The sequence below is a fragment of the Peromyscus eremicus genome, chromosome 1 (assembly GCF_949786415.1).
Source record: "Peromyscus eremicus chromosome 1, PerEre_H2_v1, whole genome shotgun sequence".
Taxonomy (NCBI): domain Eukaryota; kingdom Metazoa; phylum Chordata; class Mammalia; order Rodentia; family Cricetidae; genus Peromyscus; species Peromyscus eremicus.
In genome coordinates, this window is record NC_081416.1 from 149240041 (window position 1) to 149254352 (window position 14312).

The following is a 14312-nucleotide window of genomic DNA, read 5'->3' on the forward strand; positions in this document are numbered from 1 at the left end:
ATGGAACCCAGGGCTCCTTGCGTGCCAGGCGAGCACTCTACTAACTCAGAAGGGGCACGTTTTTAACATGGGGTGAGATGATGCCTTCCAATACAGGACTGAAATCACACTTTGGGACACCAAGGGATGCCTTTTAGCTGAAACCTGAAGGTTCTGGCCCCGGGTGGTTAGGGAGAGCACGCAGGGATGGCTATGGAGGAAAAGATCGGGGTGGGGTGAGGCACAGCGCCCCCCACCCACCCACTCAGCACTAGGCCCCAGGGAATAGCTCCGGGCCTGGGTGCAGCTTCCGCGCAGGGGCAGGTCCCGCGCCCAGCTCCCGCCCCCGGTGGGGCGGGGCCACGAGCACGCCGTCACCGGGGAGAGGCCGCGGCGGGTAGGCTCTGGCTGGGCTTCTCGGGGGATCCGGGCCGGGAGGGGAGGCTGCGGAGCCGCATGTGGAGCGATGCCTAGCCCCTTGGCTCTGGGCGCGATGGTAGCCGCGCTGGTGGCCTCGATGTTCCTGCTGCAGCGTGGGGACGAGGGGTCCGGGGCTGGCCCGAGGTAACCCCGGGTTGGGGATGGAGCTGGACCCTGCAGCCCTGCCCAATCGGCCCGGGGTTCCCTAGTGTAAGGGGCCGGGTGGTGTAGAGACACCTGTGCCATCTAGCTGGGCACATTTGTGGTTTGGCCATCCTCCCGAGCCCCGCTGTGACTCAGCACTCCCCCTGGGCTGGGACTGTGTAGATACAGTCTCTTCTTTCCAACAGATCAACAACCTTTGTTCCCCAGGGTACAGACCGTCGCCTAGCACTCTGAGACAGTACCTGTGGGTGTTGTTTCCCCAGCATGGTGGACAAGGAGGCTCTGCCGAAGCTTCGGGAAGACTTCAAGATGCAGAATAAATCCGTCTTTATTTTGGGCGCCAGCGGGGAAACAGGCAAAGTACTTTTAAGAGAAATCCTGGGACAGAACCTGTTTTCCAAAGTTACGCTGATTGGCCGGAGGAAGCTCACATTCGAGGAGGAAGCTTATAAAAACGTGGTGGGTATTTGAGCTGGGGCTAAAAAAAAAAAGCGTAGCAGCAATCATTTTGCTGAGGGGAAGGTGTCCTTATTCCAAAGGCCCGGGGGTGGTGGAGACGGAGAAATGATCAAAATTATAGAAGAGCCCTCCTTGCAAGCCCTGGGTTGTACCTGGCTTGTAGGCCTGCCTTCTATCCTTAGCGTCCTGCAATGCCGTTCAGGTGTCTGGAACCTGGATTGGAGTGGAGATTGGTGGTCAGAGAAAGCCTCTGTTTATAGTTCCTAGAGCACTCTGCTTGCCCATTTTCTCCACCTGTGCGCTTCACGATGTCAAGTGTGACAAGGACAGGTGGAGTTTTTCCCAAGCAGGAATCTGCCCCCCTTCACTTCGCAGGCTTGTGTCTGTAAATGCGATATTGCCTTCCTTGTAAGTTACACTTTGATGGTTAAGCAAATGGTAGTGCCAGACTTCCATCTGGTAATAATGAGTAAGCATCTGAAGTCAGAGCTTCCGTGTATATTTTGTTCTCCAGTAAACAAGAGTTACCTATCAACTGCAGCAAATGAAACAGTGCAGTGTGCTGCTGGGACCACAATCCAGTCCCCTGGGTCCCACAGAGGGACGTTTGGACTGGTAGGCACACTTGCAAATACATGTTCTTGATTCCTGTGGTTTCTTGGTCATTTGTTTTACAAATGCCTGGTGCGTCAGACTTGCTGATTTAAATAGACCTCTCTATTTGGGTGCAGGTGGGTGCTGGGTAGACGCCATAGTCTATAGTTTCCTGAACCCTGGGGAGATTCCTGGCAAGTGGAGCCTATGATTGCAGTCTTGGTGGCACATCTCTTAACCAGGCCTTTTTGTTTGTTTTTTGTTTTGTTTTTCTCTAGTGTATTCTGTGCCAGAAAAATCCTTAGGAAGGGATTGAAGATAGAGACAGCCCCAGGATTTTCATTTCATACTGCCAGTTTGAGGGCCAATCTATACTCTTAGATACAGGTTTAGGTTTAGATATGTTTAGGTTTGAAACAGTGTGTCTCTGGCTAGCGTAAGCTGGCCTTGAAGGAACGCAGGTCCCCTGTCTCTTTCTGCCAATGCTGGGATTACAGGCAGGTGCCACCACTCTTAGCTTGCCTAGCATATACCAATTTCAGGTGGATTAGAAAGACCATGGAGAAAAACAAAATGGACTTAGGGATGCAGCTCAGCTGGTAGAGCGCTCGCTTTAGCAGGCCCAAGGCCCCTGGTTCAATCTCCAGCACTGCACAGAATGGATATGGTGGTGCAAACTTGTAGTTTTAGCATTTGGGAGGTAGAGGCAAGAGGATCAGGAGTTCAAGGTCAGCCTCAGTTACTTAGGGAGTTTGAGGCCAGCCTGGCCTGGAGAGGGAGGGCTGGAGGGAGAGAGACAGAGACACAGAGAGAGACAGATACTGAGGAGGGAGCTGTAGGACACAGAGGCTGACTCAGGTGTTGGAACAAGTCCCAGGAAGACGCCTTTGTCTCAGGTTCTTTCTGGCCAATTCTAATGAAGGCAGTTCATGAATTGAGCTGAAGGAACACTGTCACCCAGACATTCCAGATGAACAGAACTGAGGCATACATAGGATCAACAACTTAGCCACAGGTTTGGAGAGATGGCTCTGAAGAGCACGGGCTGCTCTTCCAGAGGACCTGACTTAGATTTCCACATAGTGGTTCACGACCATCTGTTAACTCCAGTTCCAGGGGATCCCAGGGGCCCTCTTCTGGGTCTCTTGACTCTACAGACATGTGGTGCAGAGACATAATGCAGGCAAAGTACCCAAACACATAAAATAAGTTTTAAGAAATTTAGTTAAAAAATAAAAACTTGGCCACAGTTGTATGTCTGTGAGTATCAGGCCTGAGATTTGAATCTGGATCTTCTTTAAGATCCTACTTACCACTTTGTGTCCACATCCTACCTGAATGGTTTCCTTCCTGGTAAAGTATAGTTTGGTTTTTTTTTGTTTTGTTTTCCCAAAGGTAAGGTACACATGACCTTGATATTTTATTGCTGGGCATACAACCCAGAGCCTCACATGTACCCTGCGAGCACTTGGCCACTGAGTTCCATACCCAGCTTCAGGTTTTTGTTTTGGGGTTTGTTTGTTTGTTTGTTTTTTGTGAGAAAAGGGGAAATTGGCAAATTTGATGTTATGCGTTTAGACCCTTCAATAATCACTTGCCATTTATCCTTTACATCTTGAAGAGTGTTTTGTCTCCTTTTAAGTGTATGAAATTATATGCCACTGTGCCCTTCCTTGTCTAGAATCAAGAAGTGGTGGACTTTGAGAAGCTGGATGACTACGCTTCTGCCTTTCAAGGTCATGATGTTGGATTCTGTTGCCTGGGTACCACCAGGAAAAAAGCCGGAGCGGTGAGCAAGAAATACCCTGTCTCTTCTCACTGGCCAGTACTATCAAGGAGCTCTTCCTTTCTTTCTTATTTTATTTCCCTTATGTGTTTCTGGGGGTGGGGGTGGGGAGCGTGGGTTATGGCCACACAAGAATGCAGGTGCCCGCAGAGTCCAGAAGAGGGCATCGGAGTTATAGGAGTTATAGGTGTTATAGGTGAGCTACCTGGCGTGGGTACTGGGATCTGACTTCAGGTCCTCTGCAGAAGCACTTTGAAACCCTAACTGCTAAGCCATCTCTGCAGCCACGAGGATTCCTTTCTTGCTTACTCTTTTTCTTTGGTCATACTGCAGTGCTTAAATGTAGAATGTGCTTAAGATCCCATCTGTTGCCCCATCTGTTTTATCCAAGGGACGTTGCAGAGAAGGTCATCTTCAGAGTAACCTCTGAGTTAAGGCCTGACTACCGGCTACATCACAGCAGTTTACATGATCGTGCCTATGGAGATATAATCATCACAGCATCCCCTGACTAAGGGAAGCAGCCCACAGTCTCTGGGGGAAAAGTAGTTGGCTCATGCGGTGGGCGGTAAGCTCTGTGTTTCTTCATAATAAATGGTTTAGGCTTGAAGCGTTTTCTCTCACTCATTTGCTTCATCATGCTTTCAAGCTATCCTTTAAACTTGGGAGCTAGATCATCAGAACCCAGAGGCACGATTCAGTCAGCCCCCGTGATGATTTAGCCGTCAGCAGTGATTCAGCCCAGGGATGACTCAGCCCTCACTGACGCAAAACTGCTTTCGTATGCATTTTATTTTCTCTTTAATCGTGTACTAAATTGAGTCATCCCCTATCCAGAAGCTATAGTTTACTGCATAGTTAAAAGTCATGGTTTATACTATAGATCCTGGGCAAATACTTATACATCTTATTCAGTTTAGAGATTGAGTATGGTTTATGTCTCTGGCAGGATGTGCTTCCTGGAGTCCACATAGCTACTAAATATGTAGGATCCTGACTTGGCCATAGTGATTGTTAGCCACTTTTTCATCGCTGTGACAAAGTACCTGACAGAAGCCACTTGAGGCTGGAGAGGTTTATTTTGGCTCACAGTGTGAGGGCTCAGTCCATCCGGGAGGGGAAAGCATGGTGGCAGGAACCTGAGGCTGCTCATCTTACGTCCTCCGTCAGGAACTAGAAAGATGATGCCAGAGCCCAGTTCACTTTCTCCTTCCCATTCAGTTTAGGACCCCAGCCCATGGGATGGTGCCACCCACATTTAAGGTTCAGCTCTCCACCTCAGTTAACCAAATCTCTACATGCTCTCCAGACATGCCCAGAGGTTTGCATCCAGGTCAGGTCAAGTTGACAATATTAACTTTTTTTTTTTTTTTTTTTTTTGGAGCTGAGGATCGAACCCAGGGCCTTGCGCTTGCTAGGCAAGCACTCTACCACTGAGCTAAATCCTCAACCCTGTTAATATTAGCCTTTAGGATGGTTTACACTAGGGTTTTTTTTTTTTTTTTTTTTTAAGATCTGAGTGTGTGTGTCTGTGTGTGTGTGTGTGTGTGTGTGTGTGTGTGTGTGTGTGTGTATGTAAATAGGTGTCCATGGAGGCCAGAGGTATGGATCTACGTGGAACTGAAGTTAGAGGCAGTTGTGAGCCTCCTGGTGGTGTGTGTGCTGGGAATTGAACTCAGGTCCTCTGAAAATGCAGTACCTGCTCTGAGCCACCCCGCCAGCCCCGCTTACAGTAGAGCCTATAAACCAGTAGATCAGTGTGGTTCTGAACAGCGGTTTCTGTGAGCAGAGCAGTGGCTTGGTTGTGTCTGTCTAGGCTTCTTGGCACTACAGAAGGTGATTCTAGAAATGGTTTCTGTTGAGGTGGACATTCCTACCCTGTGCAGTTTTGTGTTCCACCCTTGGATTCCAGAGAAGTTCTGCTTCCCCAAGAACTGCATCTCTTCCTCCAGAAGGGGCCATGTTCCTGCTCAGCTAGTGCAGTCCTTTCTGCCCCGGGTCAGCCACAGGAAGCGTGTCCTCCAAAACAATGAAGAGCCTTTGTGTCGGGCACACTGCAGCCTCCAGCTCCGGGCTCAAGCCTGGGTTTGGCGATGACTCAGCAGGGTGAACTGCAGCATTAAGCACAGAGCAAGGCAAAAATAGCGTGTGGGGGGAATGATAAATGTCACATTGAGCTGGAGTTCTAACCAGAGGGAAAACAGGTGTATAATCGGAGTAGGTCTCACCTCTGAAGCCACTCAGTAGCTTTGGTTTGTCTTTAAAAACAGTGTGAAAAGATAAAGGTAATTAGTGAACACAAGAGAGCAAAGAACAGCCAGGTCGGTAGTGTGAAAGACCAAGGGGATGGGCAGGAAGTAAGCTGACGTGTGTGTGTGTGTGTGTGTGTGTGTGTGTGTGTGTGTGTGTGTGTGTGCTGCTGGTAGGCCTCCTATCTTCTGGTAACTGTTTGTTCCACGAATACACTGTGTTTTTATCCCAGCAATCCGAGCTTTCAGTACAGAAGCTTGGAGAAGTTCAGGTTTCTGTTTCAGTGCTCAGATTCTCTGAGTAGCTGGCTAGGTGCCCTATGACCCTTTGTGGACTGGTCTCCTAAGACCGCCCTAAGGAAGCGGTATTGGGTCAACAGCAGCATGTGTGGCCCCACAACTTTGCAGATAAGAAGTCTGAGGTCAAGGTGTTAGTGGGTTGGTTCTTTGATGGCAGGGTTCTCTCTCTGCCTTCTGATGGTTGCCTTTGCACATGACGTTTTTTCCTACGTGCATGTGTCTGTGTCCACATTGTCTTGTTTTGTGAGAACATGAGTTGTTGACGTTGCATGAGGGGCCAGTTTGCTCAAGTACAGCCTCTTCACCAATTACATCTGCAGTGATTCTTCCTCCGAGCAAGATTGCACACTGAGGTATAGGAGATAGGACTTACTGTCCTTTAACGGTTGAAGTTCAACCCTTGGATTTCAGGCTGCACAGATTTCCATTAGAGCTGACACTAGGCAGAAGCCTTAGCTTTCTTCAGCTATTTGGAAACCAATTTCTTTCAGCGGTAGCTGATTAGATGCTAAACTTCTCACAGGCCACAGCTGTGTAGCTGGTGCACTGCCTTCTCACTTGGCCCTAATCCAGACCTGCTGGATGATCATCTCTCAGGTTAGAGGCTTGGAGTCTGTTTTGCGGTTTCCTTGGGAGATCCTGATATAGCTTCCTTGTTGGACTTGCTTTTGGGAGGCATGGGGTTGTATTCGTCTTCACCTGCTGGTTTTCCAAGCACTGTAGTTCTAATAATCTTGTTTTCCCCAGGCACCTGGGCCAAGTGAAGGCTGAGACACCCTTGGAAACCAAATGTACCTTTAAGAGCAAAAGTCAAAGACACTGCTGGGCATAATGCAGTCCCCTTGTGTGCAGTATGAGAAGGGTTTGGGTAGTGAGTGCATAGTTTCACCCCTTTGTGTATCTCCTGTTAGCAGTGAACTCTAGCAGCCCGGGTTTGTGGATACTGTCAATGCTTGATGCTGTTAAAGTGATTAATGCAGCCACTGCACTGTTTATCAGGCATCTGTGGAATCTCGTTGCCTCTGATTCCAGTAATACACTCTGCTAATCCAGCCTGGGAGTTGACTGCCACTAGCCATCAAGTTTTGTGTGGCCTGTGACCAACAGATGTTTTCAAATGGCTGAAAATTTTATACCACATGAAAACACAGTAAGTTCAGATTTTAGTATCCATAAATAAATTTTGGTTAGAACACAGCCAAGAAGTCCATTACATTTCACATCAGGTGTGGCCACTTTTATGCAATAATGGCAGATCTGTGTAGGTGTTAACAGTCTGTCGCAGCCAACACATTTTTTCCTGTTCCTTTGCAGGATGAGCTGCCCAGCCCTGTTCTGAGCTCCACTGGTTTATTTGATTTCAGGAGGAGGCTTATGAAATGGTGAAGTCCTTGTTAGTGTCAAGGACCCGGATCACAGGTCCTGTGGGAAAGCAGGTAGCGGTGTAGCCTTGAGCGTGTAGGTTGGTGTCTGTTGAGCACCCCTCCTTGTCTAGCACCGAGCTCCCTCCCACCTGCAGAAGTCCTTGACCGCAAAGCAGAGGACGGACTGACTGGAGTGAGCGCAGTGATGGACTCAGGCATCCTCAGTCGCCATTTGGCTTGAGTTTCTATGCTTTTTCTCGAAGCACGAGCTGCCTCTCATTTCTGTGCATCAGCTAGTTGCCCTGCAGGACACTCGTGGAGTTTCAGGGGATACCATTTTCCTTCTCTCAGCATCTGTTTTCCACTCTGATTTAGGGTGGAACTGAAAAGAGGAACGAGAACCCGAAACAGAATCACAGCTGAGACCATTGACACAGTGACAGGTCTTCTTTCTCAGGAAGGGCCTGCAGAACATTGGTGGTTCCAGAATGTTCTCTGGTCCTTTCTCTTGTTGTATTAGTTACCTTTCTATTTTTGCACTGTGACCAAGGCAACTTATAGAAGGGTTTATTTTGGTTTATGGTTCCAGAGGGTTAGAGTCCATGATGGCAGGGCAGAGGCAGCAGGCAGCAGGCTTGGCGGCTGGACCAGCAAGCTGAGGGCTCAGGTTTTGAACCACAGGCAGGAAGCAGAGAGCCCACTGGGAATTGCGCAAGGCTTTGAAACCACATTTATCAACATGAGTTGTTCCTGGCCTGTTATCTCCCCACTTGGGAGGTAGAGGCAGGAAGATCAGGGCTTTAACATCATTGCTGGCTACAAAAGTGAGTTTGAGGCCAGGCTGAGACCCTCTCTCCATGAGACCCCATCTCAAAGCAACAAGAAAATGCAGCAAAGAGGCGTTGTTCCAGAGCCACAGTATTGTAGTGTTGTTTTGTACGCTTGGATTTTAATGAGACTCGAAAGTATCAGGGGAATTGTCTGTGCTCATGGTGGAGCCCCTGATGCAAGGTGTATGCATTCTTTTGAGTGGGTCTGGGAAAGAAACTTAGCGTGGAAACTTAATCGCTTACTCAAGAAAGCTTCTCCATCTTAAGAGTAAGGCACATTGGCTGTGGATGTGAAGACTCACTAACATGATGGGCTTAGTGCTCTCAGAAGAGAGGCCTGGCCTTTCTCTGGCTGTATGGTTAGACAGTGAGGTACATTTGTTCAGAAAAACTGTCTCTGGGGTATGGAGTAGCTTCAGAAGTTTGTTTTTCTACTGTTTTAAATTTGAGCAGTAGAAAGCAAGACCAGGGGTAAGATTAAAGCTGGGTCCTTCCATGGATAAATAGATTCTTCCTTATGCCAACTGCCGCACCCCCCAAACCTAACACACATTGGTGTCTCTAGCCAGTCCCAGGGCTTGTTTCTGCTTGCTTTTTGAGTCCTTGGAAGCCGTTGACCCTTTTGCTTTCGAGTCTGATTCAGCAGCTAAAAGGCCACGCCATCAGAGTGAAGGAAGTGAAATTCGAAATTTAGTGTGCTTGGAAAAGTGCGGATTTATAATGAGCTTGAGGGCTCAGAGGATTTGTGAAGTCGGTTGGGATTAACAGCCATTGATTGCTAATCAAACAATATTTAGCTTTGTCTGGAGAACAGCCCTGGAGAAAGGTGTGGGCACCTTGTCACCAGGGCCCATTGAGAGGGGATGATGGGCTGAGGACGGGGGTCCACACGTTGGCGTGGGTGCTGGTCCTTCAAGAAGCTGTTGTCAGTTGCTAGCCAGGCTGGTGAAAGGAAGGACGCCAGAGCCTGATGGCTGGGGTGGTATTGATGTGTCTCCGCTGACTAATCAGATTGAAAGAGTCCCATGGCATTTATGTCACTTTAATTTCCATCAAACAATTGGGGGCGACAGCACTCTATTACGGAGAGGTTGATCCAGAACTAAAGCCAAATAAATTAGGGTCTCAGTTTAATCAAATTATCCCTCTTCTGGCCCTGGATTAAGTGAGAGAGATAGCGTCGGTCTGGGAGCCTGTGATTGGCTGAGCCTCTCTTATTTTTAAAGAAGCTGCTGGAAAAAAAAAAAAAAGCATCAGAACACAGACAGCTATAATAATCCAAGCATTGTGTTAACAGAAGACAAAATTTATGTTACTAGCCAACTATGCATTGTGAATAGTAAACCAGTTATTAAAATTGCTTTTCATTAGACTAAGTGCAAGAAATAAATATGAGAGAGAGAGATCCAGTGAGGATTTTTCTCTGTAGTTTGGGTTTTCCCTGTCAACTTGCAGCATATCTAAAATCTCCATTTAGAGAAATCAAGGCGATCGGCTTCCTCTCTCTCCCTCAGGAAAGTATTGCAATTTGGTTTGCTTTACATTTACTTATTTATTTTTTCATTTATTTATTGTGTTTTGGGGACATGGCCTTGCTATGTAGTGCTGGCTGGTCTGGAACCTGCTATAAAAAGCAAGCCGGCCTCAAAGTTGCCATGATCCTCTTGCCCCCCTGCTTCCCAAATGCCGTGACTGCAGGCATGCGCCACCTCCTCTGGCTGTTCCACACGCATGTTAAAAAGCAGAAACGTGAATTCGAGTCAGCATACGGGTCGGGCTGGCAAGTGTCAAAGTATAAACCACCGCAGAAGATAGTGGTGATTCCTGGGCAAAGAGATGAGTGCCAGGACTGGAGAGATGGCTCAGCGGTTCACTGCTTTTGCAGAGGATCCGGGTTCAGTTCCCGCTGGGAGTGAAAGCATGTGCCCTTCAGTTAGACCCCATTACTGTGTAGTCCTGCTTGTTTGTTTTTATCCTAACTGGACTTAGCCTTTTTATTCAGAGATTTTTGGAGCTCTGACCCTGTGATACAGATTAAGAATGAAGATTCAACACTGTCCTCACTGGGCTAAACCTTGGGTGGACGGGGGAGGGAGTCAGGGAGTCGCCAACCTTGTTGGCTTTTGTAGCTCAGGCTGTCTTCAGACTCACAGCAGTCTTCTCCAAACATTTAAAAATTGTGTGTGTGGGTTGGGGGGGGGAGGGTAGTGAGTAAACCAAACACACTTATGGAGGCCCGAGGACAATTCTGTGGAGTTAGTTCCCTCCTTCTACCTTTACATGGGTTTGGGGTTGAACACAGATTCAAGGTGGCAGGCACCTATACCCACTGAGTCCTCTTGGTGGGTCCCTTTCCTACATTTTTTTATTATTACACACTTACCAGTTTTTAAAAAAATAGAAAGCTGTGCATTGCCATATACTCTGCAAAGGATTTTGTAAAGGCCCCACATAAACCCGACGTCAAGGTTTCCATTCTCACAGTGCCTGGGTGTTCCCGTGTGCTACTCTGAGACCCCAGCGTGGTAGAGCCGACACAGGGAAAGAAAAGCAGAGAAAGCAGAACTGTAAAATTGTTAAAAGAAATGGGCTGGGGTTGTGGCTCCCTGGCGGTGTTTGCTTGTTGTGTGAGGCCCCTGAGTTCAGTGCTGAGCAGTACAATAAATACGTAAACAAACAAGCAATCAAGAAAGAGGAGGCACACGCGTGGCTGAGATCAAACTTGGCAGTGCAGCCATAAGGTCGGCTCGGCTCCCTGGAGGTTTGTTTGCTGTCGGGGAGGTCGTCCTGTGGTGTAGTGGAGTCCATCACGGGGCTGTGTCCGGCCTGCTGCCCAGCCCTGGGAACCATCTCTAACACGAGCATGCAACATTAGGAACTAACTCAAGTCCTTTCCCCCAGGAAGGATTTGTCCGTGTTGACCGAGATTACGTGCTGAAGTCTGCAGAGCTGGCAAAAGCGGGAGGCTGCAAACATTTCAACCTGCTGTCCTCCAAGGGGGCCGACAAGTCCAGCAGTTTCTTGTACTTACAAGTAAAGGTTTGTGCGTGTTCTGTCTTCCATATACAGAGAGTAATTGACAATACTAGGTAACCTGTATAATCCTTAAAAAAAAAACAAAACCCACATTATATTGTGTATTTTTCAAAGCTGCAGGGACTGTTTTGGGAGAAACATACTTAGAAAGCAGTCATGGTTTAAAAGATGCCTTGCCCATGAATTATTCAGTAAACTGGGTGGAGGAAGTAGAGGCAACCTTGGCCTTGGATGGCATGGCCTCTGGGCCTCGGAGATGATGTTCCCTCCATTTTCCTCAGGCTAGGGAGATAGAATTTTATGCCTTTTGCCAGTACAATACATGGCTGTTGGTGATTTTAACCAGAAGTTTCCATTTCCTAACGTTGAGGTAGAGTTGCTGCTGCAGGACGGCAGACCCGGTTCTGTGCTGTGCGTCTCTAGACATGGTTCTCTGTCCTCAGTGTAAGAGCAGTGCCTGAGAGATTACCAAGCCACGGACTCCTCAGTGTGAAATCCTGTTTCAGAAGCACACTTGCCTTTTGCTCAACTGCTCCAGCAGAAGGGGCTTTCGTCTAGTTAGGCACCATTTGTCAGTGGTCCTCACCTGGACGTGGAGTGGATGCTTTATAAATGCCCGTCATTTAGAGACTCAGTTCCTCTCTGTAGTCATAGCTATCACTCGGGGTCCCTGTTGCCTTAACTACTGTTTTCCAGGCACAGCACCCTGAAGTCTTGGCTCCATTTTTTATTGGTTCCTATGCCTACCTGCTTCATCACCTTGGTCTCTTTACTGAGTAGACTTTGAAGAACACCTCACACTATAGCTCCCCTGGCCTCTCTGATTACATGCCTGGTGTGAAAATTCATGGCTTTGTAATTTAAAGCACCTTCTATTTGCAACTTCATTTTTTTCTTCAGGTGTGGGTGGGAGTTGCTAATGCTTAGAAGGGATTGACACAGGGGGTCGTCTATGCCCTGCTGGGTGGAGGCTCATCTCCAGACCACCATATTTTTCTGACCTATCACAACTGCCTGTACGCTAAAAAGGTGACTGTGGGGCCTGTGGCTCTAAGGAGGGACTGAATGGGGTTGGGTTGATGCTCCATTTACCCTCTCCGGGTCTGTTTAGACACTAATAAATGGAGTACTGTGGAGCATGGCCAGCCTGCCAGGGGTCCCGCCCTGAAAGAAAACTCACTTTCCTGCCTCTAGAAGCCATCAGCTGTCCACAGTGCCTCAGTTAGGGGTAGGAGTTTGTCAACCCCACCCACCTCCATGCTAGACTGTTGACCGGCTTGATCTTGTTCAGGCAGCCACAGCTGCTGAATTCATGAGTGCAGCGGCCCTGTCATGTCCAGAAGACACTGTCTTGTTCAGGTCCGTCCTAACGTCTGGCTCTTACAGTCTTTCTGCTTCTCCTCCTCTACAGTGGTCACTGAGCCTTGGGGGTCTGGGGGTGATGTCAAGCATTTGAGGTTGAGCATTCCACTGATGGCGACTCTCTGCATTTTGACCGTTAGCAGATCATTCTCAGTGTGCCAGGGTTAAATGGCCTCTTCCTCCCCTCCAGACCCTAGACTCAGGCCGTCCAGTGGGACTGATGTGAGTCTTGACAGCTGCAGAAACAGATGTTCTTCAAGCCCAAGTGATGCCTGCTCAGGCTTTAGCTGAGTGCTTTGGTCTTGGTCAAACACTGATTTGATTTTTTAAAATCTTAACAGGGAGAAGTGGAAGCCAAGGTTGAAGAATTAAAGTTTGATCGCCTCTCAGTGTTTCGTCCAGGGTAAGTTTTACCCTGCCAGGGGTAAGTAGAGAGGCTGACAGCCAAGACATCTGTGAACAAGGTTGGCTAGTGATGAATTGCTTCTCTGAGGGACCCACCCTTCAGCTTTGAAAAAAAGAGTAGCTTGGGGCTGCCTCAGAATCATCTGGAACTTTCTGAAAGTAGTTGGTTGCTACGTGCATTTTTCTTAACATTTTAAATTTTATTCACTTAATGCCTTTTTGCCTTTTTAAACCCCCACCCCTCACCCTTTATTTAACAAATCAAACTTTACAACCACATGAGTCAACTGATTTTCTTGAAGCTGGAGGTTGGTCTCTGCCGAGGTGCCCCTCCTTGTTGGCAATGCCACCTTCTAGATATGGCCTCTTTTGTACATGTGCAGAAAGACATCTCATGCCTTTCTCACAAGAACAGCAGCCCTGTCCTCCCTCAATACGTCTTAACTCTAGTTACCTTCATAAGGGCCATCTCCAAATACAGTTACCTTTGGGGTTAGGGCTTCTGCTGACAGGTTCCTGGGAACAGAGCTCAGTTTGAAGTATCTGTAAAGTCTTGAGAGTATGTGCCATCTCTTCCTCTGCCTTTCTCTGTCTCCTAGAGTCCTCCTGTGTGACAGGCAAGAGTCTCGTCCAGCTGAATGGCTGGTTAGGAAATTCTTCGGCGCTCTGCCGGCCTCCTGGGCCAGTGGGCACTCTGTGCCTGTGGTGACAGTGGCGAGGGCGATGCTGAACAACCTGGTGAGTCCCAGCAGTGGACAGATGGAACTTCTGGAAAATAAAGCCATCATCCACCTGGGGAAGGACAGTGATGTGCCCAAGCCGTGACCGCGCAGTTCTCAAACCTCAGTGCCTGTCACCAAATCAGTCATTTGGGGGTCTATAAAACAGTCTCTCTCTAGTCTTTATGGTGTCCCTCTCCTCATCCATGCAGCTCTCTGGAAACAACAGTGCTCTGCCCCAGTTGTTGATGTATGAGTTGTACATTTAAGTCACCCAGGGAGCTGTGGAAGGACAGGTTTGTGTCACAAACCTTCTGGAGTTGGTGGGTTGAGGACAGGGATCTGCGATTTTGACTTCCATGTCCATTGGAGGCTGTGATTTTGACTTCCATGTCCACTGGAGGCCTCTGCGCCTCTGGTTGTGAGCCCAGCTTTGAAGCACTCGTACAGAGACACCTGAGCAGTGGGGCCCTCACACTCCAGGCAGGTGAGTGCTGGTGAGGCTTGTTGACAGGCTAGTCTCCAAGCTGCATAGTGCTGATGAGCTGCCTGGTGCTGAGTGGACACTGTGCCTTTTCTACATGTCAGCACAGAAGTTATAAAACGAGCTCCTGTGATTCTTTGAGGAATAAACGTCAATGGAC

The 14312-nt window shown here is 48.3% G+C and overlaps 1 protein-coding gene across 4 annotated transcripts; it reads left to right on the plus strand.

Annotated features, from left to right (window-relative positions):
• Nucleotides 1-349: 349 nt before the first annotated feature.
• On the plus strand, nucleotides 350-13847 carry Htatip2 (HIV-1 Tat interactive protein 2). Of its 4 annotated transcripts, none has more exons than XM_059253359.1 (6): nucleotides 350-376; nucleotides 772-1023; nucleotides 3299-3406; nucleotides 11048-11185; nucleotides 12886-12947; nucleotides 13549-13847. In XM_059253359.1, exons 2-6 carry the CDS (start codon nucleotides 829-831, stop codon nucleotides 13772-13774), a joined length of 729 nt encoding a protein of 242 aa, XP_059109342.1. In that variant the 5' UTR covers nucleotides 350-376; nucleotides 772-828; the 3' UTR covers nucleotides 13775-13847. The 4 variants fall into 4 exon arrangements, with proteins under 4 accessions (XP_059109342.1, XP_059109343.1, XP_059109341.1 ...); XM_059253360.1 differs by having other exon boundaries at nucleotides 356-376; nucleotides 828-1023; XM_059253358.1 differs by lacking the exon at nucleotides 350-376 and adding an exon at nucleotides 383-543 and having other exon boundaries at nucleotides 828-1023.
• The last annotated feature ends 465 nt before the right edge of the window (nucleotides 13848-14312 follow it).